Source organism: Vigna unguiculata, chromosome 6 (genome assembly GCF_004118075.2).
Source record: "Vigna unguiculata cultivar IT97K-499-35 chromosome 6, ASM411807v1, whole genome shotgun sequence".
In the NCBI taxonomy this organism is placed as follows: domain Eukaryota; kingdom Viridiplantae; phylum Streptophyta; class Magnoliopsida; order Fabales; family Fabaceae; genus Vigna; species Vigna unguiculata.
The window spans coordinates 34,242,061-34,269,907 of record NC_040284.1 but is presented as its reverse complement, the minus strand read 5'-3'; the positions used below and the strand labels follow the sequence as shown (position 1 = coordinate 34,269,907).

At 32.7% G+C, this 27,847-nt stretch overlaps 3 protein-coding genes and 1 long non-coding RNA gene across 13 annotated transcripts; 1 reads left to right on the top strand and 3 right to left on the bottom strand.

The window, feature by feature from the left end:
- Positions 1 to 1,400: 1,400 nt before the first annotated feature.
- Positions 1,401 to 9,224, bottom strand: LOC114187755 (regulator of nonsense transcripts UPF3-like). 7 transcript variants are annotated; one of them, XR_003605340.1, is made up of 16 exons: positions 8,751 to 9,224; positions 8,624 to 8,665; positions 8,280 to 8,386; positions 7,849 to 7,944; positions 7,627 to 7,725; positions 7,313 to 7,389; positions 7,014 to 7,124; positions 5,389 to 5,533; positions 5,178 to 5,251; positions 4,026 to 4,455; positions 3,390 to 3,485; positions 3,171 to 3,292; positions 3,028 to 3,080; positions 2,639 to 2,746; positions 2,376 to 2,455; positions 1,401 to 2,244 (listed from the first exon to the last, which is right to left on the bottom strand). XR_003605340.1 is itself a non-coding variant. In XM_028076106.1 (14 exons), the coding sequence occupies exons 1-13, from the start codon at positions 8,888 to 8,890 to the stop codon at positions 3,042 to 3,044; spliced, it is 1,578 nt and encodes a 525-aa protein (XP_027931907.1). In that variant the 5' UTR covers positions 8,891 to 9,224; the 3' UTR covers positions 1,401 to 2,244; positions 3,028 to 3,041. The 7 variants fall into 7 exon arrangements, 4 of the variants coding, with proteins under 4 accessions (XP_027931907.1, XP_027931908.1, XP_027931909.1 ...); XR_003605339.1 differs by lacking the exon at positions 2,376 to 2,455; XR_003605341.1 differs by lacking the exon at positions 2,639 to 2,746.
- Positions 9,225 to 12,747: 3,523 nt separating this feature from the next.
- On the top strand, positions 12,748 to 15,682 carry LOC114186797 (KH domain-containing protein At1g09660/At1g09670). Of its 4 annotated transcripts, none has more exons than XM_028074819.1 (8): positions 12,748 to 12,898; positions 12,976 to 13,098; positions 13,190 to 13,275; positions 13,432 to 13,571; positions 14,210 to 14,344; positions 14,431 to 14,547; positions 14,833 to 14,976; positions 15,058 to 15,682. In XM_028074819.1, exons 2-8 carry the CDS (start codon positions 12,986 to 12,988, stop codon positions 15,214 to 15,216), a joined length of 894 nt encoding a protein of 297 aa, XP_027930620.1. In that variant the 5' UTR covers positions 12,748 to 12,898; positions 12,976 to 12,985; the 3' UTR covers positions 15,217 to 15,682. The 4 variants fall into 4 exon arrangements, with proteins under 4 accessions (XP_027930620.1, XP_027930618.1, XP_027930619.1 ...); XM_028074817.1 differs by having other exon boundaries at positions 14,431 to 14,556; XM_028074818.1 differs by having other exon boundaries at positions 14,428 to 14,547.
- Positions 15,683 to 17,448: 1,766 nt separating this feature from the next.
- On the bottom strand, positions 17,449 to 21,005 carry LOC114189000. Its single transcript, XR_003605544.1, has 3 exons — positions 20,782 to 21,005; positions 20,203 to 20,466; positions 17,449 to 17,924 (listed from the first exon to the last, which is right to left on the bottom strand). It is a non-coding gene; the product is annotated as an uncharacterized LOC114189000 (long non-coding RNA).
- Positions 21,006 to 22,771: 1,766 nt separating this feature from the next.
- Positions 22,772 to 25,162, bottom strand: LOC114188141 (elongation factor 1-gamma-like). Its single transcript, XM_028076688.1, has 7 exons — positions 25,004 to 25,162; positions 24,738 to 24,884; positions 24,601 to 24,661; positions 24,468 to 24,520; positions 24,280 to 24,381; positions 23,581 to 24,085; positions 22,772 to 23,400 (listed from the first exon to the last, which is right to left on the bottom strand). Exons 1-7 carry the CDS (start codon positions 25,010 to 25,012, stop codon positions 23,021 to 23,023), a joined length of 1,257 nt encoding a protein of 418 aa, XP_027932489.1. The 5' UTR covers positions 25,013 to 25,162; the 3' UTR covers positions 22,772 to 23,020.
- Between the last annotated feature and the right edge of the window lie 2,685 nt (positions 25,163 to 27,847).

Below are 27,847 nucleotides of genomic sequence, written 5' to 3'. Positions count from 1 at the left end.
TGGGTTGACTTTAAGTCCTCTAATAAAATCAGACCCAAAGATTTTTACAAACAGAAATGGACTTTACAAGGTATAACACATTATACGTATTAGTGAAATGTTCAATTTGAAGTTTTTTTTTTTCTCTTTGAAATGATTTAAACACAATGATAATATCTAAAAATACAATTTTTTATTAAAAAAATGCATAAATTTGTAAATTTATTACATAATGTTCTATTTTGATTATAGAAATAGAAACGAAACTTATATGATCACAATTATTCGCTTTTTAATATTAGATATATTATATTTGAATAATCTTGTTTATATATAATTTTGAGTATGTAAATATACAATGATCTACTGAAGGTATCAAAGTCACAAACTTGGGCTGTTATATGCTCTATACACATGGGATGAATGAAAGTTTTACAAATATGTGAAAAGTTGGTGTGGTATGCAATCAGAGGGAAGCATTGGAAGGAGGAAAGATGATGCATGTGTGAGGAAAGGGCGGGGAGTGGGGACATACATGCATGTGCGCGCATGAATACCAAAACCGAAGACTGAAAGATTAGTTAAATGAAAGAGAAATTCAATGATACAAATGAAGATTCGCGCTGTTTTTGCTTCCTCTATTTCACTGCTGATGTAGAAATATCCAACAAGGGTTTGGGTGCATGATATGAATATACAAGAACCCAGAAAAGGTATCTTACATTAAAACTCATAAATACATGGTTTCAATCCACCGTCTAACTTAAATGTGGGAACAAACAACAGCCATGATGATCACGTACTGGGCAATTTTTTAGCACTGCTTCAGATGCAGCAAATGCTCCTTTCAATTAAAAGCAATACACTATCCATCTGCTTACAAATTGACAAAACAGAAACCGCAACCAAGAAAAATCTATAGCCATAGTTATCATATTCTTTTCCAATCCAAACCCAAGCAGAGGGCAAACTAACAACAATATAGATCCAATCAGAAAAGTACAAGCTTGAGTTTAACATCCGTGCCGAGCGATAACTCTCTAGATCACCCTCATCTTTCATTTTGGTTACAATGTTCTTTCTCCAATATTAGTTATAACTTATGTCACCCACAAACCCACTTTCAAGCAAGTTAATTTCAAATTCTACTCCTGGCTTCCTTACTTGAATCCAGTAGGAAAATTCGAGTTGATAGGCATTTAAATACAACAAATCTCTTATCAGTTGGATTTATTTGTTAAAAAAACTAACCCTGTTCAAATTCAAAAGGATTAATAATCATGTCCCAATTTTGCGAGGTCAAGAACACCAGAATTGTTGGACTAATCTGAGATAGAACTTCGTCCAAATTGGTACCAAGTCTTCCAAGAACAAAGTTCTTGGGGATTTCAGCGTCAGCAGAAAGACGAACAACAGCTGGGTTGGACGTAACTTTAACAGCGTATTATAATTAAACATTTGCGCTGAAGGCAGCAATTCACATAATTGACAATATAATCAAGAGCCGGTAATATGTCACAGCTGAGTTATGCTGAGAAATGCAACACCATACTGTACAATGATATTTTAGACGTAAATCAATATCCACACACTTATGACTCCCTCAATACCCTTATTTATCCTTAGTAACACACCATCAATGGTATTTAAGTGTCTAAGCTCTACAAGAAACTTCATTGTCAACAAAGACCGAATACACGAAGCTGAAACGTCATCCATGGAGTGTTGCTTCGAAGTAGTGAGCAAAGATGATCCAAAAACTTTCCAGGATCATTTCAAGCGCCCAATTGCACCCAATTGTATTTGGCGGACTTCTAATCGATATAGGAACTAAGGACACAGGTACACATTACCTCGAATAGGGGTTTGTACTTATAGGAACTAAGGAAACAGATACACAATACCCTGGATTTATATTTACACTAAATCCACTCAAAGATTAACTGTGTATAAACCCAGACTATGGTCATCTAGGTCAACTTGCCACGGTTGGCAAATCTCCATATTTCTTCAAACAAGCAACTAGTAACTGGGACACCAGGCCATTGTTCTCATCTCGCTTTTACTAGGAGCCATCTTCAATGAAGTAATGTCTGAATATTTTTAGCCAAATCAAATGCATCATGGTACTCTCCTCTCTTGTATTGTAAAAGAATTTTTTTAACCACACACTCGTTTACTTGTAAGAATCTGTCAACTAAAAAGGGACAGAATCCAGCAGCTAGCAAATGGATGCTCCAAATCTGTATGTCAGCAAGCTTACCACTGCAAGGGAAAAACATCAACCTTGACACATGTAAATAAAAAAAAAAAAAACTTCAACTAACATCAACATTTGAACAAAACGAAAAAAAATTCTTCAACTAACATCAGCATTTGAACAAAACGAATATTACATTTTGGGTTAGGAAACAACATATTCCAATCATTTAAAATATTTGCATCTTCCAGGGAAGGTCCCAAAGCGAAGGACCCACTACAAAAAAAAAAATGAATATACCAAATCTTATGAAGCTACACCACGAAACCACATTAAAGAAAATCAAGCCAGAAATATGTACCACCTATATTTATATCAAACGAACATAAAACAACAATTTACAGATCAAACAAATTTTCACAAAAAAGATATTAATGTGAATAACTAAAATTATCATACCCCTGTTCCTGAAGACTCTTTGCTATGCGAAGGTACAGGGAAGGATCATTGTACACAGCCTTACCCCATGCATATATAAAGAGGCTTTTCTTGAATTCAACCCCTGACCTATTGGTGACCCAGACACAACTTAATCTTTGTGCCAAGGTTTACTCTCAATGTAAATAGCAACATATTGAAGAGAAAATTGTTTGTGATAGTAAACATCACAGGAAAGCAATGATGAGTAGTAGCTCTACAATAATATCAACTCAAATAATATTCTATAATGCCAGACCAAGAGAAATCTAAAAACTGAAAAAATACGAACTAGGTGACTCTTATGATTGGCTAATCAACAAGCATATGCTCTATGCAACAACAGCCTTGATAAAGGGAATTTGTCTCACCAATAAAAAATACTCTAGGTACCAGAACTTGCTTTTTGAACCCAAACTTGTTTCTGCAATTTAGAAAAGAAATCTTAATCAACTACTGAACCAGAAAAGAGTATGATTTGTATCCTCCCCATGGAGAAATCAAATTTAGGTACCTCGTTGGAACCATAAGCAGTGGTACCAGATCTTCTAGGATGCTTCCCTTCACTTGAAACTGAATAGCTATCAACATCCTTTACCCCATGTGTTGGTCCGCGGCGACCAAAATGCTTGAAGCCTTAATAGGAGCAATAAGTAAATTCTTAAGTAAAAACCACCCTGAATGAAAGCATAAAAATGTCTTAAGATTTTGTTTTTCAAAGCTAGAAACCAACCATTTTCTGATGAATGACTGGTACGGACACCTCCAAGAGATTTTACCTCCCCACTTCTTGCATTTGGCATGTCATGTTTCAAATCTGCACTTCTTCCTGATTCATATAAGTGAAAAAAATCAACTTGTGAAGATGTACCAATTTTACCACAAGTTATATCATGTGCATCATAGAACCCCTCAAATAACTAGAGTCAGTGAAAGAAGGAAAAGAGTGGTATCGCACAGGTTAGAAATCAGAGGAACAGGAATCTCTAGGTGGGGGTGGGAACTAACAGTTGAGATGGAAGGCATGGGTACTGGGACGTAAGAGCAGCTGTAAACAGGTATCAAGGGAAGTGGACGGCTGGAATTAGTTGGAAAATAGGGATATACAAGGCCTCTAGAATTGCGAAGAGATTTCACCCCTTCTGTTTCTGCATTTCCATATTTTCCATTGTTATTATGATATCTAGCTCCTTTTGTTTTTTCTATCAAATCCATATTAATTTTTGTGCCATTTTGACACTTCTTAACTTTCTCCTACTACATACAAACAGGGCATAAATGCTTTTCAATTTCTTCCCTTTTTACATCATATAAAGGATAATTAGCAATTGCCAAAAACAAAATCATAGCTTTAGAATAAAACATGTACCTTCGAAAGGATCTACTTGTGAGGAAGCAGCAGATGAGAAAGACTCATCAGCTCCATTGGAACTTGTCCAAACACCACGATCTGGTCTATCTTTATGCCTAGTATGCCTATCCTGCCTCTCGCTAGATACATGTGAATCATGCACACCAATCTTATTCTCTGATGTACCATTCATGCCCTTCAGAATTAGTTGCACGTGTATGGGCCGAGGGGATTGTTTTTCTTTTCCTAGATTAGATTTTTGGATTTGCTGCTCAGAGAGTGCCCTGGAAGATTGGCTTTGACGCAACTCCTTTTTTGAGAGTATACTTCTGATAATCCTTCCGCTACCTTCATGCCTCTGATTCTGCTTCAAAACTGTTGCACCAAGAATTTCTTTAGCTGAAGATGTTATATTGTGATGCTGTGACATGCTATCTAAATCAGATACCTGCATAATAAAAACAAACAAAAACGAAATAAACTCTTAGCAGAATAGTAGTTATAAACATGATCCACCAATGACACTGGCAATGACCTAAAATACAATCCACATCCAAATTATAGCGAACTATTGATTCATCAAACAATAATAAGGCAGCATATTACATAAAACAAATCCTAGGAATCAACCACATTAGCGAGTAGTATTATTCGTATTAAATCAATTGCATAATTATACCTTCACTTCTTTCATAGTGCTTCTCTAAAGCACGCTGACCTTCACATTTATTATGAAGATTGTAAATTGATAGCCAATAGCATATTATTAGATATTGATCTCTCTGATTGTCCCTCCACTCACCAATAGGATGATTTAAGTATTAATCTCACCAGAAAATCAATTGATGGACAAGATGGCAGCACCAACAAGTCAACAACATTGAAAACACCAGAATAAAGAAACAAAATGTTCATGAAAAAGGGACATAAGAGGAGTGAGGTAAGAAAGTGATAAATGATCAATCTAATAAGGAAAATTAACAAATACAATCAGCTTAAGTGAGTGTTGTGCATCAGTACATATCAACCATCAGAAATACACCAACTTCTCACACCAAGTAAATAGTAAACTACACTAAGAGATTCCATACAAAATCTTTAACACAACATGTGCAACATACATAGATTGCAAATAAAATAGAATTGTGAAGATATAAATCATAAGCTTACAGCAATTATCTCTCTTTCTTTCCCTTTACGAAGCAGTACTCTTTTTTTTCCAGCATCATTATTTCCAGAAACTCCTGATAAAATGGACAAAAGTGTAAAGAAAATAAAGTAAACCAAAAGTGTATATTTAAATGTTGCATCTACATCATAAAATAAAACCCAAAGAATAAAAAAATAACACATGAAATTTTGAACAAAACATCAACACTACCATTCTCATCAAGGGTTTGTTTTCCATCTGAAGAGGCCATATTTGAAGCTTTACTTGAAATATGCTGATCACCTTGGCTAGGAACCAAAGTATAAATTGATCTGTCTTTCATAGTAGCATTTTTCCCTGGGTGCCTGGCAACATACTGAGCATCATGAAAGCAAGAGTTAGGAATGTTAAAACACACGAGTAAGAGCAAAGTGTTCAACTCTGACGACAAAAGTATCAAATACTATGCTGTTTTGAAAAGTATATAATCATTATTATTATTATTATGTTGCATCTTTTCTTTTTCTCTTCTTAAAATTAAAATAATAGGAGCAAAACATAAAAGCAAGGATAAATTGAATATTATTATTGTTTTGAAGAAAAAAATTACTGTTTTGAAGAAGGGACAATCAATGTTCTGAAAACCAAACTGATTATTACACTAGTACCATCTTCAATGGTGGTTCTTATATGCGCTCTTAAGCCAAGAACTTGTCTTAATTTTTCTTCCATTGGAGAAAGGTAAGTTGGATGCCAAGTAAACCTTGTTCTTCTACAAAAACTCATAAAAACTTGTTCTTAATTACATAATTAACCCACATAAGATGAATCCAAAATTCAAGCTAGGTTCTTCTATTGGAGCAAAAAGTAGCCGAAGTTCTTAAATATTATATGGAAGTGAGGCAGCCAGAAAAAGTGCATTAAGAACCCAAAACGAGTTCTATTATTAGGGATGCTCTAAGGGTACCAGTTCAAGCTTTGATGGTCGAATTGTAGTATAATATTTAGTATTTAAATAATATTTTTAAAACTTTGGTGTAACAATGTTATACCAAAATACTATGTCCAGAAAATATGCATCGGTAAGCATCATCATAATAATTATAATAACATAAAGACATGGTTTTATCAGCTGGCCCGAAAAATTACAAGGGATTTTATATATCTGCATTTCGCTGGATTCTAATAGTCATCCATCCACAATTCCAATACATTTTCAAACAAACAGTATTGACACTGATAAAAAAACGACAGTAAGGAATAAAGTAAACAGTGTGGTTTCTATAATTGCCTCACAGTTATTTAGTAAAAGAAAACTTTGTTGGATAAGCCGTTCTGTTTCAGTAGGCTGTCCCATGTACACATAACCCAAGTCTTCGATTGATATTTGTGGATTTAAGGTCATCTCTCTTAATTTTACCCTTAATGTGTGTTGATGTATGAACATCTGAATGACATTGAAAGGTATTTACAATATTGACAAGCTTGTATTGTGAGGCATGCACTCAGCAGAAGTAAAGCCCACATTTGGTTGGTTTGATTATATTCCACAACAGTACTGGGCCTAGGGAAGGATGTGGTAATGGAGTGAAAGTAAAGCACCACATCAGGTACTCTTCTAACTGTAAATTACTGGTGCTCTAAAATAGGCAATGAACATCCTTGTTGTTAAGTATTGCTGAACTGACCAACTGTGCCGAACCACCGGTTCAAGACAGGTCTTACTAGTTAGAGACCGCTTTATTTATAAAGTGGTTTTGAGGTCATTCCTAACAGGATACCAAGCCGGTTCCATTTTAATAACCATGCTAATACTTAACTATATTTAACTTTCCTCTTCAAAAAATGAACAATACCATAGTAGCAGAAACCCTCTTCTTTCCGGAACCTCGTCTTGATGTGCCAGAACTAGGACTCCCATTTGATGAAGTGCCTCTTCTACTCACTTTGCCATTGGATAACGACCTCTGCACACACATCATGCACATTAGATAAGCAAAGATACCAGCAACGTGCTAATAGACAAAACAGGATAAGGATATTTACAAGGGATTTGCTCTCATCAGCACAAATGCTCTCATAAAGCTAATATAATGACAAGGGACAATTAAATAAGCTTTGAGATTTCAAAAGTTGTTCACAAACAAAAAAATACCCGAGGTCCCTTGGCAGCTCTTTTCTGGCGCACAAAATCCATCAGTGGTGTACTTATAGGAATATCTTTTGCAGCACCTGGTAAAGCACGTAAACCCAGTAAGTAACAAATGGGGGAAAATAGTATTTTGTGCCCATTATTTGTATGCATGGTTTTAAGTCCTAAAACTTTCAAACTTAAAATTTACTGTGTATATGGTTTTAAGTCTCAACTTTCAAACATAAAATGTACTTTGTATCCATTTTGTGTATATTTAGGTCTCAAAATTTTCAAACATAAAATTTACTGGGTATCTTCTGCATTAGTTGACTAACCAGATCGTTCTGCTTCTCTCTTCTCCAATTGTATCTCAGCGCTGGGAAGATTCTCAACAGGCTTGGAAAGTAGTTCAAGAAACTCCATATACTCAGAATCTAGATGTTCATCATGAAAAGGCATATATTTATCAAAAAGGAAAAGACTATAATTTATTGAGATGCATATAATGCCTATTGAGATAAACATATCCACTACAATTTACTTAAACCAAGTGGTACCTTTATATATGGTCCCATCACGACCATCCTTTTTAGACCACTGTCTTGGAACGCGTTGGGAAGGAGCATATTCAACAATAACTTTGAACTGAGATCCTAGAAAGCAACAAATGTGAAACAGAGAACTACATTCAGTATCTATTATCCAATTCTCATTGTTTCATGCACAACATATGTAAAATGCATAAAATACACTTGTGAAATAAAGTCTTGATATTCCAAAGAGTAAAAACATAGATTGCTTGCCATGAAAAACCTACATGGAAACAAGTCTATTTCCTGATGTATTGAATACTGAACTAGAGGGCGACAAAAACCAAACCGTGGCATTGGCCAAATTCGAACATTGATTGCAAGAACGACAAAGATAACAGCTTCAGCAAGATCTTATGCATGCCTAGTAAACCACTTCACATGATTTCATTAATTACCCTTTTCATTCACAAAGACGTGTCCATTAAAGAACTCCGCAAACAGTATAACGTCATCTGGCCTCTTGAAGTCAATGTAGGCTCTAGAATATGATATATGCTTCTGGCTGAAAAATCCATTTAAAAAAAGTATAACATAAAGTCAAAAGGTTTTCCTTAAGATATTATGAAACAGAGTATCTAAATTGTAAACATCGACGCCCAATTCGCATTACAGATGTTCAGTTATAATCATAATAATAACTACCAGTCAAATGATATTCCCAGTAGAAAAAACAAATTTAATACATAGTTTATGCTATTATAACAATTATATAGAATCTGGTAGGCAAAACCATACGTACCCTAGCCTAGCCTGGCCAAGCCTAGGCACGGTCAATTGACTACTGTAATAAAAAGCAGCAAGCAATGAAGTATATATGAAGAAAACACGAAGCAGAATGCGAATGGAGGGCTAGAAATTAATGTCACCTGATTTTGCCAGGACGGAAAGAGAGCCAGTTGTAGCGGTCAGCGAAGGCGGCATCAATTTGGGCCAAAAGCGCGGCCTCAGAAAGAGAGGGCGGCAAGTGACGCAGCACCACCTTCGTCCGATCCAACGCACCCTTCATGCCAAAACCCTATCCTCACTACACACACTTACAGTTACAGTTACCACTTCTCTATCAATTAATCAATCAATCAACCGATCAACGAGTGCGCGAACGACAATCTCGGTAGGATTACATCTTCTCCACTGTTTCAGATTGAGAGGATCAACACAGCAAGTATATGCCCTAATTCCAAAGAAAACCCCCAAATTGCCATGCACTCATAAAGAAAACAACCAGAAAGAGAGGAAGGGTTTGCTTTGCGTGCGTTTGGAAGGAAATTGCGAGTTGAGTTGAGTTGCCTGGAGTGCGTGCGTGTCAAATTAATTTAAAACCATATACGGTTGCGTTTTGAGTTTCTACTTCTGACTTCGGGTGCCCTCTTCGAAGTTTAAAAGAATAATGCCTCCTGTATTTTCGAATAACATCATTTTAATATTAAATTAAAACATAAATGTTTTTCAAAAAATTATTTCAGTTAGTATACAATCTAATTATATGCTCGTTTCACAAGTTTTTAGAAAATAATAAATTATTTATAATTATAATACTATCTAATATAAGTAGAGCTGTCAAAACGGGTTATCCGACCCGAGTTGACCCAATCCAACTCGGCTCGCGATGGGTTGACCACTTAGTGGGTCAATCCAACCCGGCTCACTTATTAGTGAACTAATAAAATTAGAACCCGACCCGACTCATTATAGATTGACGGGTTAAACATGTTGGCTCAGTGACTCACTTAATTAAAAAAAACACACAAATTTTTTTCTTCAATCTCAAGAAAACTAAATTATAATTCCGATTAAACTCTAAATAAACTTCAATACAATCTAAATAAAATCTCAAATTATGTTAAACTCCAAATACAAACCAAAATCAAAAAAATATAAATTACTATCTAACATCAAATCATCATTGTCACTTATCAAACTATAGTATTAGAATCTTGAATGGATAAATCCACAACATTTTCATCTCTTGAAGCATCTTCTTTATTCTCATCTACAACAAAACAAGACAAAAATAATGTTAACTAATAATATTATATTAAAAAATTAAGTATTAAATAATTAAATTAATTTTACAGGACTAACAATAATGTTACCTGTTAGTTCAAAATCATGCAACCAATTTTGTGTTATAATGAGTGCATCAACATTCTCTAGAAAAACGATATTTGGTTAACACATGAGAACCAAAACTAAAAACAAACTCACTGGCAACATATATATATATATATATAATATATATATATATATAATAATATATATATATATATAATATATAATATATGATAAATATTAGGATAAGATTAGGATACGTTCATATAAATATTCAATAATTATATAATATATATATATATATAATATATAATATATGATAAATATTAGGATAAGATTAGGATACGTTCATATAAATATTCAATAATTTTTAAAAATATGATAAATATATTATTATTGTATAAATTCAAATTAAAATTATATTTATCAAAATTATTAATATAAAAAAATAGAAATTGTTTTTTACTATAAAGATTTTACAATTGTATAAATTAAATATAAAATTAATAAAATATCAAATACAAATAGAACACATATATGTTATCTATAAATTGAAGTAATGATCCATCAGTCATAAATAGAAATCATGAAGGATTTAATTATGAAATAAAATCTAACTGATACAAATTTTAGCCGTGTAAGCTGTGTTCGAGTAGAATTGATGCTTACGGGTCAAATTTCACTTATCAAAACTTTATTTCGCGAAACAGAACTATAAAAAACAAGCTTAATTGTTTTTTGTTTACATAGTTTAAATGATTTTGTCTACACAGTTATATTAATGATAACCTTTAAATTTAATCGTTTAAAACAATAACATTTTGACTAGTTTGGGTCAAGAAAAAAATTAAAAATATCATTATCTGGTAAATATGAGGAAGTTTTTCTTCTTCGTCTCTATTATTATTATTTTATTCATTAATACCTAAAAGTTGTACACTTTTTAATTGAATTTTTATTTATTTTTTCGTGTTAGATGAATAATGTGATTGTTATATTAGTTAGTATGTTTTTCCTATATATTAAAAATGTGATATTTCATATTTAATATAATATGATAATATGATTAAAAATTTAAAAATATGTTAAATAATGAGATAATTATGCTTTTCAACATCGATATACTTTGATTACTTTAGTTAAAAGCGTATTGAATTACAATATCATTATACTTTTAAATGTGACAGTTAGGGATATCAACGAGGCGGGTAGGGTATGGATAGCAACTCCCCCATACCTTATTTGTTGGATAAATATCCGTCTCGTACCCGTATCCATATCCGTCGGGTATTCGTTATGCGGATACCCGTCTTTTTTTTCCATATCCACGGGTATCCGCAGGTATTTACAAAATTATTTAAAAAATAAATATTTAATCATAAATTCAAATAAAATAAAATAAAATACATCACTGTCATAAATTTTAAATAAAGTTCACAAACTCAAGTCCATACAAATCCAAATAATTATAAAAATAAATATAGAATGACGTTGAACACAATGAAAATTCTTTAATTAGTGTTTTGATCAACGAGCTCACTTTCTCCGATTGATTCCTGAAAATTAGTCAAATAATAAACCTCAACTATCATGTACCAAATATTCTTATTTTGATTTCATCATCTGACAACAAGCATATCATAAACGTCACTGTCTATATAAAGTTTGATGTATATGCCAAATTTCAAAGAAGAGAAAGAGAGAATGTCAAGAAGTGTATTCGGAAGAAGACAATGCACCAATACTTGAAGCTGGAAAAATAAAAATAGAAGACAAGACAAGATGTGCAGCTTAGAAAAGATTATGTCAGAGTGTTTTTTACTAATATATATATATATATATATATATATATATATATATATATATAAAGGTATTTTTGTGAATTAAAATTTAACGGGTACGAGTATCCACGGGTACAAATACTATGATACTCATACCCGCCCCGTTAACATGCGGGTATCAAAAATACCCGTACTCAGGGTAGCGGGTATCCATTTTTTACCCATTGCGGGTTTTATCCGCGGATACTCGCGGATATATATATTTTTGACATCCCTATTCACAACCAACAAAAATTGTTAATATTATTTAGTTTTTATTATCCAACATATTTTTAATAAAAATAATGAGTTATTCATCCACAATACCTCACATTTTTTAATTTCCTAATACATGGATTAACAAAAATACCATTTTATGAGATAATGATCATGTTACTAGATTAATAAAAAAATTAAATAAGAAAACTGGATTAAAAAGTATAACAAATTTGAATATTCAATAAATAAGAAAGAAAATAATAAAAGAATTTTTTCTGAAACCAAAAGTCAAATATTTAATATAATACTTAATGCCATCAGTGTAGTATTAAATAAAAACAATTTTCTTCACAGAGTATTAAATATTACATTTATTGAATATAATGTAGTTATTAAAATTAATAATTAAATATACATTTATCAAATGCTTGACCTTTTCTTAATCTAGACCTACATGCATAACAGCACACTACCCGAAAAGTAATTATTTCAAGTATTAAATATAAACTGTTATCAATGATTTTATATCTAAGAAAATTATATATTTATTAAATGTAGTAATTAGAATGTAAAATGCGTATAATTATTTAAAAATGAATATCTGCATACTCAGACGTACATGTAAAAAATATCTTGAAGTTTTTTTTATTAGTTTCAGTATTTACATATTATATATAAAACATATAAAATGTTAGTTTAAAGAAATACTTTAAAATAGAAAAATAAAATTCATGTTAGCACAGACAATAAAATATATATAGTGTTTGGTTCCGTTCCGTTCCGTCTCTTATTTGCGTCTCCGTCTCTCTCTGGCTTTGGTGGTTTGGTATAGGGATTTGGTGTGTGGCTGTGGGGTTTGCGAGACACTCACTCAGTCACTCACTCGCTCAGTCACTCGGTCACTCACTCTGCTTTTCGTTCATTTGGTGAGTCTCTGCGTGTTGTGTTCATGTGTGTGTGTTTGCAGAGTAGATTAACTAGGTTTGGTTTGGTTCGGTTGCAGAGAGTGAGTGATGGGAGAGAGGATCCATGGCGGTGGGAATGGGAATGGATGCTATTTCCATTTTCCTCCTCCACCGTCCCCTGTCCGCTCCTCTTCCTCCTCTATTCCTCCAGATCGCGAAAGGTACTTCCTTTTCCATTATTCACTTCTTCCTTCTCGCATTACAATCTCTCCGCCCAACTCAACTCCCTCCTCCTAATCTAATAATTTTCAGATATTTCGCTGAACTACTCGCTGAGAGGCAAAAACTTGTGCCTTTTGTACAAATTCTTCCCCAATGTACCAAGCTTTTGACTCAAGGTATGCGCCATTCCAGTTTATCATTCCCATGCCTTTTGATTTTTCATCACCTCCTTCTCTTTCTAATTCTTTGTTTATGCATGCATACCTTTTGTTTGATTGATGTATACGTTTACTCCTACTCTTTCATTCTTATTGTGTTGTTTTGTGTAACAGAAATCAGACGCATGTCGGGATTTAATCAAGGTTTTATCGATCATGAAAGACTCGAGCCAGATAGCCCATTCAGGCCCTTGGGTCAACATCCAAATACTAGACCAATGGAGTTGGAGGGATGGCCTGCTTTGCCAATAGAGGTCACTCAAACCTCTATCTGTTTTTTTTTTGTTATATCTATATTTTTTTCAACCATGATGATTTGCATTGTGTCTATCTTCCATATAGTGAACTCATTTGGTGTCTAATGTGTCTTAGGACGACTTTTTTGGACTTGTTAACCTTGTATTTCGTAATTGTGTCATTGTATTTTAAAGGATTGTTTTACACATAGAGGCAGGTATACGAAAGATTATCTTTCCTGCATTGGAATGCCACTAATTTTGAGTTGATTTTTTAGAATATTTCATCTCCGAAATTGTCCAGTTTAATGGAAGTTTGGGGCATTACATATACTCTAGATTTAACCTGTCTTAGAGGCAAATGTTGTTATATACCTTAACATGTTTTGGACCAGTCCGTATGCTTGCCCATCAGCTCTTCAGCCCTATTACGGTGAATTCTTGATTGCTTTTTATCTCCAGATTTTGGCTCACTGGAATTTTAAAATCATTGATGCTTTTAGCATTTACATTTTGAAAAATGAAAATGCTCATAGGTGGGCAATTTATGTAAAGATTTCTTTTGAACTGTGAGAAAACTTGGTGTCAAGGAGTTTGGGTTGTTATAACAGCTTCTGGTTATAAAGAGAGATCTAAATACGAAATCCTTCTTGCAGGACAAAGCAAATCTCCAAAGGATGGCATCCTTTCAAGCGCCACCAATGGGTTGGCCTGGGACACAAGGAGTTCCATCTACTCCTGTTGTGAAGAGAGTTATCAGGCTTGATGTTCCTGTAGACAAATATCCAAATGTAAGTCAAATCCTTGTTATTTCACTCCAGTTTATATCAGGTTTTGTTTTTCAAATGTAATAGCTTTTAGACTCAAATCTCAGCAGTATAATTTTGTTGGCCGAATTCTGGGACCTCGAGGGAACTCATTGAAAAGAGTGGAAGCCATGACTGAATGTAGGGTTTACATCAGAGGCTGTGGCTCGGTAAAGGATTCTATTAAGGTAAAGTTGGTATGTGTAAGTAAACTTTCTATTTCCCCCACTGATATGCATAATCTGATGCGGTGAACATTAAACATTACTTTTAACAACATTTCTCAAGACTCAACTGGCTCTCATCCAACTCTAGTGTAGCTAGCTTCCCCTTGGTACTTTGTAATTAACTTTCTTTCCCAAACTTATACAATTTCTAAAAATATTTTTTGGATTTCTCATTACTCATACTATAGTAAGTTTGATCGTCACATTTGTATTATGTATTCCAATTTCCCTATATTTTCTTTGTAGGAAGAAAAGCTTAAAGATAAGCCCGGATATGAGCACCTTAAAGAGCCATTGCATGTGTTGGTGGAGGCGGAGTTTCCGGAGGATATAATTAATTCTCGCCTGGATCATGCAGTGGCAATTCTAGAAAATCTTTTGAAGCCTGTGGTATAGTTATATTATTGTAGTTATTGCACTAATTGTGCCTTCTTTTTCTTGGTATCTTGCTAATCTTTTTAAACCCGCCAGGATGAATCCCTTGATCACTATAAGAAGCAACAGTTGAGGGAGTTGGCTATGCTTAATGGTACTTTGAGAGAGGAAAGTCCAAGCATGAGCCCAAGCATGAGTCCTAGCATGTCACCTTTCAACAGTACTGGAATGAAACGAGCCAAGACAGGAAGATGACCCACCCGGAAATTTAACGGTGGATCATACATTTTTCTAAAGTCAAGTTATTAGCATCTGATTTCTTAGACTTTGTGATGGTCTTTTCACTGATAACTCACCAGAAACACCCTTGTGCTGAGTCTCCTCAAGAAGAAGCTTGCTGGGACTGGGATGATAGATGGTTTACGCCAGATTTAATTTGACGTCCATTCTTTGGCGTATTAACCGCAACAACTTTTGAATGTCGTTTTGCTTAGTTATAGTATTAACTAATTTGCAGCTGCTACTTAGTAGCGTACACTTAGTTCAATACCTTTTAATTTTTTAGTTATTTTGCATTTATCACATTATTAAATTTACATACATGCATATAAGAGTGTTGCAAGCATCTCTCTCTATATGCATGGTATTGACTGAAACTAAATAAACAAATGGAGTGTCTTTCATTATTGTGACATGATATATATATGTCATTGCTGTTCAAGGATGGTCGATTCAGTTATTATTGAGTTTGCTAACGGTATTTTGTATAGTTTGATGAACTGAAATGTGAACTATGAAGTCATGGTATTCAAGTTGTTCGACCGCACAATTATTATTCTCAACTAGTGCTTAGTGAATCTGTTGTTAAGATTTGATTTTATGAAGCAAAGTTGCATTTCTCAATTGAACCATTGTAATAACTGTAATAGTTTGTAATTTATTATGCGTGTTGAGCTTAAAACATTTTGGAGGACTGAAATTCCTTCGCCCTTTTTAATTAACTAATTTGCAGGAGCATTTAATTAGTCACTTCTAGAAGAATAAAGTACCACTACTACGAACGACAGTTGCGATAATACAAATACGATGGAAAGACTGCAATTTTCATGTACTTTGAGAAACGATACTGTTATTTGATATTTTTAATACTTGTGGCGTCAGCATTATTGCTGCAGCTCTCATTGTGCAGAAAAGAAGGGTCAAGACATACTCCACCCCATGAACGAGCCTTTTTTTTTTTTCATTAAAGGAGTAAAAATAATGACACACAGTAAGATAACTGCTTTATTCATCCGTTCAAGGCATTTCTTCTCAACTTTTGAAATTATAAGAATTCTCCGGGAGAAATATATAATAATAGTGCAAAACTGAACCCAACTGATGTAGCTTTACATTTGTTCAAGGTTGTGAACGCTGTCCTCTGCCATAGATAGCGTGCTATGGAATTATATAATTTTTTTCAACCATATATGCACTGTATACACACAAGGATTATCAATTGAGATGAATGTTTGTAAAAAAATGATAAGTTATATCGTACAACCATACATTCATATAATTTGGGATTGAATTACAAAGTCATTTCATTTTTAAGTTATCTTATAATCTTTTTTAGTTCTAACTATGGTCTAATGTGCATCCGTATGTATAATTTAAAGACAGAATGCACCCGTTTTAATACGTAGAATGATAAAATAAAAAAAAAATAGTCACAGTCCTTCATATCCATTACATTAATCTCGTTGTTAATCGGTTATAATATGGAGAGATTGGATTGATCACACATTACATGATTTAAAGAGAAAAAAAATGAGTAGACTTCTTTTTCCAGTCGCTATTACATTCTTTTAATGTGAGAATAATTAGAAATACTTCAATTTGATTCGCGCAGAAAATTGGGATGCAAAAGAAGAAAACACGAAAAAAGGAACCACGTGAAATTAACGATAGAAAGCAAATGATAAAAGTGAGAGAATAGAAAATTTGAAGATTAAGAAAACAAACGACAAAAGTGAGAAAATATAAAATGTAAACACGAGAACAAATGACAAAATGAGAGTATTTTTAATCTGGATCATAGATATGAACAAATACAAATTAATTTTATATCCTCTTACCTCTCATGCTAAACATTCATTCAATTCTTATACTCTATTTCTCAAAATCGCACCAACGCACATACACATAGAAACATATTACATGTATGTTTGCTAAACTCTCAATTTTGTAATAAATACTTCACTCTCGCCAAAATCCCTCCAGAACTACCATTTTTTTAATTTTAATATAAAAAAATGTCAAACGTGCCATGATTTATTTCAATTTGAAAGACAGAAAAAAAAGGTCTTGGCTGTCTTATGGATGATGCATTAAAGATCTTTTTCATAAATAAACTATGAACTGTTGACCAGAAAAAGAGAGAAGAAAGAAACTACGCTAAATAACGTTATGTAACACAAACCCTCTTCATCCTTCATGCCCAGGTGATTTTAAAAAACAAATGTCACCCATTCATGGACAACCATATATTACCCATAACATGTCAAGACTACAATATCATACATATCAACAAATTTCAGGTGTATCATACTCAAGACGACCACCAGTCCAATCTCTGCAAATTAGCATTCTCTACATCTACTATGTAGATAAATAAATATCTATTAAAAAAAATCATCAAATAGCATTACAAACAATGAACTACGGTTCTTCACTCCAAGAAAGTTTTAATCCACACGTCCACCACCATCATATCTGTCTTCGGCAAGAAGCGACATTATTTTGAAGGCAAGGCAAATGCTAACGAGTTATAAGGACACTTGTTAAGCATTGAAAAATTAAAGTACTGTATTATATTAATTGTTGTGCATTTCACCATAAATTTTTTGCTACTTTTTATTGTTAACAAGTGTCCTTGCACTTGTTAGCATAACTCATTTCAAAACAAATAAACTCGCATAAGCCTGCAATCAGAAGTTTTGAAAGTATTATGACATAATTTACCATATACGTGAGCTTAAAAGAAGATCACCCCCCTTCAAAATATAAACCCTAAAAATATTTAGGTGGCAATGCACGAGATCCACCTAGTAGGGTGTGGAGAGGATAGGTGTACGCAATACAAGTAGATAGATGGGTTATTTTCAAGATTTGAACCTAAGAAGCACAAATAAAAAACGTTGCGATTGAGCTAAGATTCCCCTAAAACCCTATAATAGTAATAATCAACAAATAAATGAAGACACCGTAACAGGATTACTTCTGTTTGCCAAAATGTCACTTTCCATCAAATGTCCTTACTAATGTGCACACATGCCTGTTAACTCCTTAATTGTAATTATTGTACGACTTGGGTGTTGTAAAGATGTTAAGATTGGCCTTTGGCCCTTATGAGTTGGGTTGAGAGCTTGACAGCTGTGTTAAGTTGGAACAGTAACAAGATGGGCTTAGAAGGAAGAACAACACTCAGGTAAGAGCAGTTCTGGAGATGAGAAGGTGATGAGGAAAGTCACGAGGCACGGTGGTTTCAATTAGCAGCTTTGGTAGCTTCAATGTTTCCGAGAGTAACATGACCCAACTCAATTCTATGGTTTACATTTTTCTACCACTACATTTCTGATTCATGCTCTATTTATTATTCATTTCTTAGTCTTTGCCACTGGTTTCTCTATTCTATCATCGCCTTTGCCCAAGTAATTTATCCCTAAAATCTGTATGTACAATAATCCAAATAAAGATCCCATATATAGTTTGACAACCATGTGCAACAGAGCTAAGAGCTCTGATAATGACATTTCACAAGCTGGTTCTGTAATGATGGTTTCAGATGTTTATGGTACTTTTTGAGCAAATGACGATGGCTGCCTTGGTGGACTGGGTATGTGATAGTAAAAGCTAACATACCGCAGTGCCAAAGGCTTATTGCATTGCTAAGGTATAGCTGAAGGTCATAACATAATACAGACTCAAACCCTTACATGTGCTAAGAGGTTGTTTCTATACTCAGACCCACAACCAACCAGTCACCAAGAAACAACTTTACTGTTGTGACATGGCTTTGTGCTGTGTGGCCCCTATGTCTACGATAAGGACTTGGGTATTATAAGATCCCTAGGTCCCAGATTGAGCAATATGAGATGTTAAATGGATATGGTGACTTGGTTTCCCCATCTCCCTAACAATTAACTTTTAAGAGAGGGTTCTCCAAGCGCTTGAGTGTTTAATAGTCTATCTGAGTGGACCACAAGTTCAACACGTTGAATCTTGAGCCTGAGAGCATAACTCAAGGTTGTGTTTGAGTACATGAGATTTGGTGAGGTAGACAAACCATATACTAAAAAGATCACGTACAGAAGGAGTGCAGTAGAAAGGCAAAAAGGTACAAATACATGCGCACATTAGCAATGCAACGAATCTTTTTTTCTGATAAACCTTTGAATTACCAAGAATAGAAGAACATTAAATATATTTATTTTACCATTTAATATTTTATATCAGAAAGGTTTTCCAGACCATACAACAAAAGAACAAAACTTAAGTACCTTAATTGATTTGATATAGTTCTTGAAATCAAATTTAAGGTTTCACCTCAGACACAGTAAGTAACTCACATATTAGAGGTTGGTAAAACTTCAATTTTAATAAGGGCATGTAAAACACAAATAAGCATCTAACTTATAGCACCTAAGTTTTTTTCATTACAAAAAGGCAGAAACTTAAGTGCACTGTCATATAGTATATGCTTTTAATGCTGTTATCCAATCCAATCAAAGTAATAAAATTTGAGTTTCGCCAGGGTAACTCAGATAATAAAGGTTCAATTACCATAGCAAAACTCCAATTTTGATTGGATTATAAGACTATAGTGACACAAGGGATTAACCTAGAGTTTAAACTCAATACTGAAAGGTGTATGGACACTAGCAGCAGGAGCATTTAAATACTCAACAAGAGAAAGGCTTCCCGGCCACCTAGATTAGAAGGTGTAAGAGCAAAGGTTGGCAGATTTCTGGGTCATTAATGGTTATAGGAGAAATCCCAGGCTCATTCTGATTCGGTAACACGTGTCCGCCAACAAATCTAAGGTGTTAATTAACTCTCTCAAAACTCTCCTCTTACGATCATGAAAAAGAAAAAAAAAAAAAAAACTTTAAGAATGGAGAATTTAGGATTTGACTTTATAGAAATACAGTTTGGGCGAGTATAAGAAAGAGAAAAAGGGGATAAATTATGATGCAATACCAATCTTGAAGATGTCGAGCTGCAGAGGTCAGTCCCTTAGGCCAAGCTCAAGCTCTAACTCATCATCCTCTTCGAACAACTTCAAAAGACGAGCGTATTGTTCTTCCCTTTTCTTCTTCCGCCAAAGTTTGAAAAGTGCAAAGCAGAACAAGGAAAACAGCACAATCCCAATTATTATAAGGACAATTATAGTACTAGGGCTTCTGGTGGCAAAATGTTCTATCTTCGTGAGATCTTTAGAAACAGCTGAGTCGTCGGAAAAACCTAGAAAATAGCCCAAAAAGGAAAAAAAAAAAATAAGACATTTTAAGGTGGAAAAGCAAGCAATGAACTGAAATGAAATCAAAGTCGGAAATGCAATTGATGAGAAACGGTCACGCACATGCAGGCATCGAAACCATTCAGATAATACAAAAATTTCAATCAAAGCGGAGACATATTATAGAATTGCGTGGTCGTTTGGCATCGAAAACAGAGATGAAGAATTTGTGGGTTTCCTAGAAGCATAGATTGCAACATAGAGTAGGAATTGAATGAAAATGAAAAGGGAAAGAATTAGGTTAGGTTGAGGGAACGAACCAATAACGAAATGCAAAGAGAAAGCAAGAAGGATGAGACTTAGCGATCGGTTTCTGGCAATTGAATTCATCTCTGTGCGATGCGATGAGATTGGATGCGATTTCAGCTTATTTGGTTTCACGTGATTTTCAAATGTCTTCTCTCAACGTTGAACATTCAACATTGAACTTTGAACGACCCTTTCCCTTCTTTCCCCTTTTCTAATCTTAAAAAAAAACATTATTTTCTTTCCTTTTCTTTTGCTTTTACATATCACTCGTTCCCTCTTGTAATAAAAAATAACGAAATTATTATTATTATTATATTATAAAATTAAATATAAATAATTTTATAATTTATTGTTAATAATTTTTATTTATATTTTAAGTAATATTTTAATTAAAAAGTGTTAAAAAAACAATTAAATTTAAATAAATAGTCATTTAAAAACTATAATTAGTAAAATAATTATTTTAATTTAAAATAACTTTAATTTAAATGATCATATTAAAAAGTAAATGTATACACCAAACAATAAATATGGAAAAAACAAATTCATTTGCATATAAAAACTTCACTTTTTATCTACACTATATTTTTTTTATTGTTATTATAAAAATGAGTGGGAATACATGTATATTTAAATGATAATTTAAATTATCTTCTGTCAAAAGATAATTTTTAATTTATTTTCACTTTAGAGAAAAAAATTACTAATAAATATTGTTATAAAAATTTTAAAAATATTTAAACCAAAACAGGTCTTCATGATTGTCACAATATGTGATATTAATAATTCTTTGGTCAAAATTATTTTTACGTGAGTTTATTCTTATGCTTTGTGATATTAATAATTCTTTGATTACTGTGCATATTTTATTGAGAATTGAGTTGGATTCTTTGATTACTGTGCATATTTTATTGAGAATTGAGTTGGACGGAATGTTCATGTTTTTATAGGTTTTTTAATAATTTTGCCTTCATTCCTTAAATAACGAGGATACATGTGTTCTAACTGTTTAACATTTTTCTTTAAACATTTAAGTGGTAATTAATTTTTTCAGAGATGACGTTATATTCCAACTTTTAGATGAGGTAAACTATAAAAAAAATTTCAAACAAATTTTCTAAAGTTTTGAATTAACAATTCATTTTCTTAAACAATATAGTTTTAAAATATTAAAAAAATAAGAATGTTACATTAACTCGTGTAAAAGTTTAATTTTTTCTTTATTGTAAGAGTTTAATTTGCGTGTGATATTAACTAGTTTACATAACATGTCAACAACTCCCAAATATTTCCACCTCACCTAAACGAGAAATCCAAAGTAGCTTTTGTAAAATTTTAAGCTTTTTATTGCAGTCACTTTTTTATACCAATAGTTTACTTGTAAAACAATAAGCATTTTTCAAATTAAAATAAATATAATTTTTAAATTTAATCAAAAATATTTTTCATACAAGGAAGGGAAAGTGAAACACACAAAAGATAGGAAGAGAAGATCATGAAAAGAAACAAAATATGTGAGATTGGGTACCAAAACAGATGACGTTGAAAAAACAAATATAAAAATGTAAAAATATAATTTATCAATTGAAAGATGACACCAACTTTCTCTTATTTTTCTTCTGAATAACGCTGACATTCTATTTCTGTTAAAATTGTATAAAAGCATCTCTTTATTCTAAAAAAGACTACTTCATAAATAAAACAACCTAGAAATGCTGATGGTAATATTATAAGAAATAACTCAAATGATATAATGTCAAAACTTATTAATAAAATAATCTAAAAAATCTTTAAATAGTAAAAATTGTAAAAATAATGATAATTCAGTTGTGCAAGATATAACTAAAAAAGATAGAACCAATCTTGTGATTGGTTATAAGCTTTAAAATATTTATTTTTTTGAAAAATAGTTTCCAAAACAAAAATACATCATAAAATCTGACCTCTGCGGTATTTATAAGCAGTCTTCTCTACAATAACAAACAATTTCCACACACGGTCTATGATAGGCCTAATAAATTTCATACGTACGCATTGACGTCTTCACAGATAAATAAATTTGTGTACTAGTCTTGCCAAAGTAAACAAAATGAACGTATACCAAAATCACCCTTGTAAAAGTTTCAACGCTGACAAAATCACCAAAACAAAACAGCTAAGAACTCACTATAACAGGCAAAAAAATAGAAACCAACTCTTACCAAAAGGCGCAACAAAATCATAGGTTTTTGTAAGACTACGCAATAATTTTCACTTGAAGCACTTGGCATCCAGAAGAGGCTCTCCCTCAAATGGCTCATAATCCTCAATCATCTGACTCACCCGCTCTTTCTGAGTTTCGTCAGAGATGTCAACCTTGGTCCACTCGTACAGCTCCATATCATAGCACTCGTCAATCACAAATTGCGGAATCTCTTGCCCGCGGAAAAGCCACAACCCCTTAACCTTAAATGGTGCCTGTGATCCAATCACAAGCATCTTTCCAAAAGCATACTTGCGAGCCAGATCCATCCGCTGAAGAAAACCACCAACCTTGTTTAATGTCACAAAGGAAACAGTGTTCTCGTCGTTGTATTTGTAATCACAGAACCAGAGAGAATAACCCTCTGGATCATACATGTCCCAAAATCCTGCAAGTTCACAACGAGGATTATTTAACTTGATAAGATATCTGCCATCTCATATCAGCTTACTTTGACACCCTACGCTAAATAATAGTAACAAATCATGATGAAGAATGCAATGAGCTTTCGAAAACACGTGACTTACAAAATTAGACACAGAAACCACAAACATTGTCATCATAATACCTTTGATTGCAACCTCGCGGAAGTTGGTCTTGGTGTTTGAATAGAGTCTTTTCCACTCATCCAATATCATCTTGCTTGGAGGAAGAAGATCAAGAGGATTTTTGGGCTTGGGCTTGGGTGCCTCCTCCTCTGCCTCTTCCTTGGGCTTCTCTGGCTCTGGCTTAGCCACTTTCTTCGGCTCATCCTTAGGTTTGGGCTTCGACTCCTTAGGCTGGGAAGGCTTCTTGGCAGATGGAACAGGTGGAACGGCGTCTGTTTGCTTAATCTGGCCTAATATCTTGCGGAAATTGGGCTGGTTGACCAAGGTCCAAAAGTATCTCTCAACATGAGGGAACTCCGAGGTGAAGCTCTTAACTAAGAGCTGGGTGAAACCCAAATACAGGTTGCATGTCATTATGATGTCGGCAAGGGTGACGGAATGACCAACCAGATACGTATTGGATGCAAGGTGAGTGTTCAAGGCACCGAATGCTCTCTTCAACGCAGAATTTGCAGCCTCCTCGACCTTGAAGCAGACACAATCAGATGAGTGGATAAATTTCGAGAGACACAAAAAAAACATGATCGGGGCAGGATGATAAATATAACATTTCAGATGGATAAATTTCGAAAGACACAAAAAAATGATCGGCAGGGATGATCAGAGAAGAGATAAATACAATATGGAAGTTAATAAATGTTGTAAAAGATGGAGCTTACTGGTGGAAGGTATGGAGCGAATCCAAGTCTGGGTATGTACCATTTGAGGATATTAGTATCGATCTCCAAAGTTGCAAAATCAATCCACTGGTCGATGCGGGCCTGCAACGTGAAAAGGAAGAGCGTATAAATTAGGAAAGGGGAAAGATGGGTCAAAAGGGGAGTAAGCAAATAGATGGAAAAGTTACGTTATCAATGGGAGTAGACAGGAACAATGCGTTGTCACCGTTAAGTCGAGCAACTGCAGGAGAGAAAAGAGGACGATTTGAATTGAATTGGTAAATTGACGGTGGAATAATATGGAATTGCACGCAGACATACCGTAACGAGCAATAGCATTGCTCTCGAAGACTGGACCATCGGGTGTTTCCAACACAGGAGTCTGGTGGAAAAGGAAAGTTGATTGGTTAGGGATCGCATGAGCATGAGAATACATAGATATATCGATGCACACATACCTTCCCAAGAGGATTCATTTTGAGGAACTCAGGAGATTTGTTGGAAACAGACATTTCGAAATCGGCAAATTCCAGTTGGACACCACTGTACTCTGCTGCGATGAGAGTCTTGTAAACATTTTTGTTTCTTTTGGGTGCGTGCAGGATCTACACATGAACATTGCATTCAGGTTTATGAACATTGCATTCAGGTTTATGGTAAATTGCTCAAATAGTTGGTTAGTTAATTGGGAAATGGAAAAGTAGAAAGTAGAAAAAGAACTGACCAGAGCCATTTCTTAACTTAGAGCAATTAAATGAGTAGGCGCTTCTGCTCCTGCTACTCCCACTGTGAGACGAGACGAAGAAGAAAGCCGCCAAAGGAGGAAGAGATAGATTAACTTGTAAGCGAGGGCAAACCCTAAAAGACATGGACTCAGTAGAATCAATAGAACCCTACCCGACCCGACTCAAATTCAAGTCAAGTCAGCCCAAATACAATAACCGAATCAAATTAAATTGGAGGCCTGTTCCTGCACCATAATTCTCCTGTGAAGCCCATGTGGTTGAAAAAATCAAATTAATCATCACTTTTATATGTGTTGTGTCTAAGGAATGAAAATGTTTCAAATTGTATAGGTAAGAAATTTTTTATAAAAACAATGAATTTACATAATTTAAAAATACAAAAAATAAGTTACAAGTTATATAATTTGTAAAGATAATTTTTGAATTATACATACAAATATCTATAGAAATTACTCATAAATTACATAATTACTTTAAAATTAAATAATTCAGAAATTTAAAATATTTCTAAATTATATCATGTAGAAAGATGTGTAATTTAAAAACATTTTTCATAAAAAAAATGTCAATAGGACTTTTGTATTGTATATGTTTTAAGAGTCAATCTTAATGCAATTTGAAAGTTTTTTGTAAGATATTCCACACGTTAAAAAAATTCATCATAATCAAGGAGTTTTTTTGGTATTTTTTAGATTTGTACGTATTTTCATTTATTTATGTACATATTTAATTATTTGGAAATTATTTAGATTTTAAAATTATTTTACTTTGTCCTGTTAGTTAGTTGATCGTAACCATTTTACTTCACATAATTTTTTTAAATATGATTTGTGAACTAATTTTATGTTTTAAAATTGAAAATTTTGTAATTTTGTCGGACAGTATTCCTAAAATTGTGTTTTACATTAAGGATGGAAATTTGAGTCTTTGTTAATATTAATTAGTCTTTCCTAGCAATCTTATATTTTTTTAAAAACAAGGTCAATATCTTTATGTTATGCAACTTTTGAATGACATTTCGATGTTATTTTATTTAAAGAAAGGGTGGATATTACTTTGAAGTCAATCATATCCTTTCTTTGTGTACTTCGATAAATGAATTTTATTTTTTAATTTTTTATTTATTTCTATTTTCTGTTTATTTTATCAAATTACTTATGAACAATAACAATAAATAGTTAATTTTATATTTAACCTTTACGGATAATATGGTAACATCAAAATTTTCATATACATGTCTTTTGATTTGTTTTATGTTTTCATTTAAATTTGTACACATTTTTGTTTATTTATGTAAAATTTGTACACATCTAAATTTTTGGGAACTATTTGAATTTTAAAATTGTTTTATTTTACTTCTGTTATAATATCTTTAATTTTTTGATATATTTCTATTTCTATTTATTTTTTCTAGTTACCTATAACAATAAATAGTGCATTTTATGTTTAAACTTTACCATAATAGGGTAACATTAAATTTTGTATGTATTAATTCTTAAGTATCTTCTGATTTTTTATGTTTCCATCTAAATTTGTACACACTTTTGTTTATTTATATAAAATTTGTACGCATTTAAATTTTTGGAGGTTATTTGGATTTTAAAATTGTTTTATTTTGCTGCCCTGTTATTATATTTTTAATTGTTTGATATATTTTTATGTTTAATGATTTTTAAGTTCTTTTAAATATACTTTGTCAACTGTTTTTTATGATTTGAAAATTTTGTATAACTTTGTTAGACCTTGCTCCCAAAGTAGTGTTTCTGACCGTTTGGATCTTAATACTAATCAGCCTTTATATCATCATCTTTTGTTGAATCTCTTAAGAGCTTAATTATAATTATTTGGATTGTTATGTGAATATATTGATCTTTGTTGGAGATCATCTATGCCGAATGGATTACATATCTAATATAAATTTATAATGTAATTGTTTCATGTAATGAACGGTATTTTTTATTTTTTCACAAATTTTGTTCTTGTTATGACAGTGTCAAGACGTTTACTGTTTATACATAATTTAATCTCTTCAAAATAAGACTTTGGTTTATTTTTAAGAAGAAGAAACGATTATCAAATATTTATTTTTCTGTAATAGCAAAAGTGGACCTAATTAGATACGAGCCTCCTTATATTAAGTAAAACATCGGAAAGTCAAGGAAATTCTAAAATGAATGGGTTGAATACAATGACGTTATTAATGTTGACTTTTTAGTTCAAAGTCCTGAGCTTATTGATGAAAAAACTCCACTTTATGGTTAACTTTGTATATCACTTTAGATTACTAGGTTGTTTGTAGTTATATTTACATCTTGATCTTGATGTGTCATAAATATTAAAGATTGGATTTTATAATTTTTATTCTTAATGGAAGCCTAGTCAGTCCAAATACAACGACCCAATCAAATTAAACTGGAGGCATGTTCCTTTCTACACCCCCATAATTCTCCTGTGCAGCCCATTAAGTGGTTAGAAAAATCAAATTAATCATCACTTTCTTTTTCTCTGTCTTGTGTCTTAGAAGTAAGGAATGAAAATGTTTCAAATTGTATACGTAAGAAATTTTTTATAAAAACAATGAATTACATAATTTAAAAATACAAAAAATAAGTTACAAGTTATATAATTTGGGAAATTAATTTTTGAATTACACAATTAAAAAAATATTTTTAGATCCTAAATTACATAATCTAAAAATTATTACCATCAAACATAATTTTTAAATTAGGAATCCATTTGTTTTCAATAAAAAAATTACTCTAGAATTATATAATTCATAAATTTAAAATATTTTTAAATTATATAATCTAAAAATTAATGTG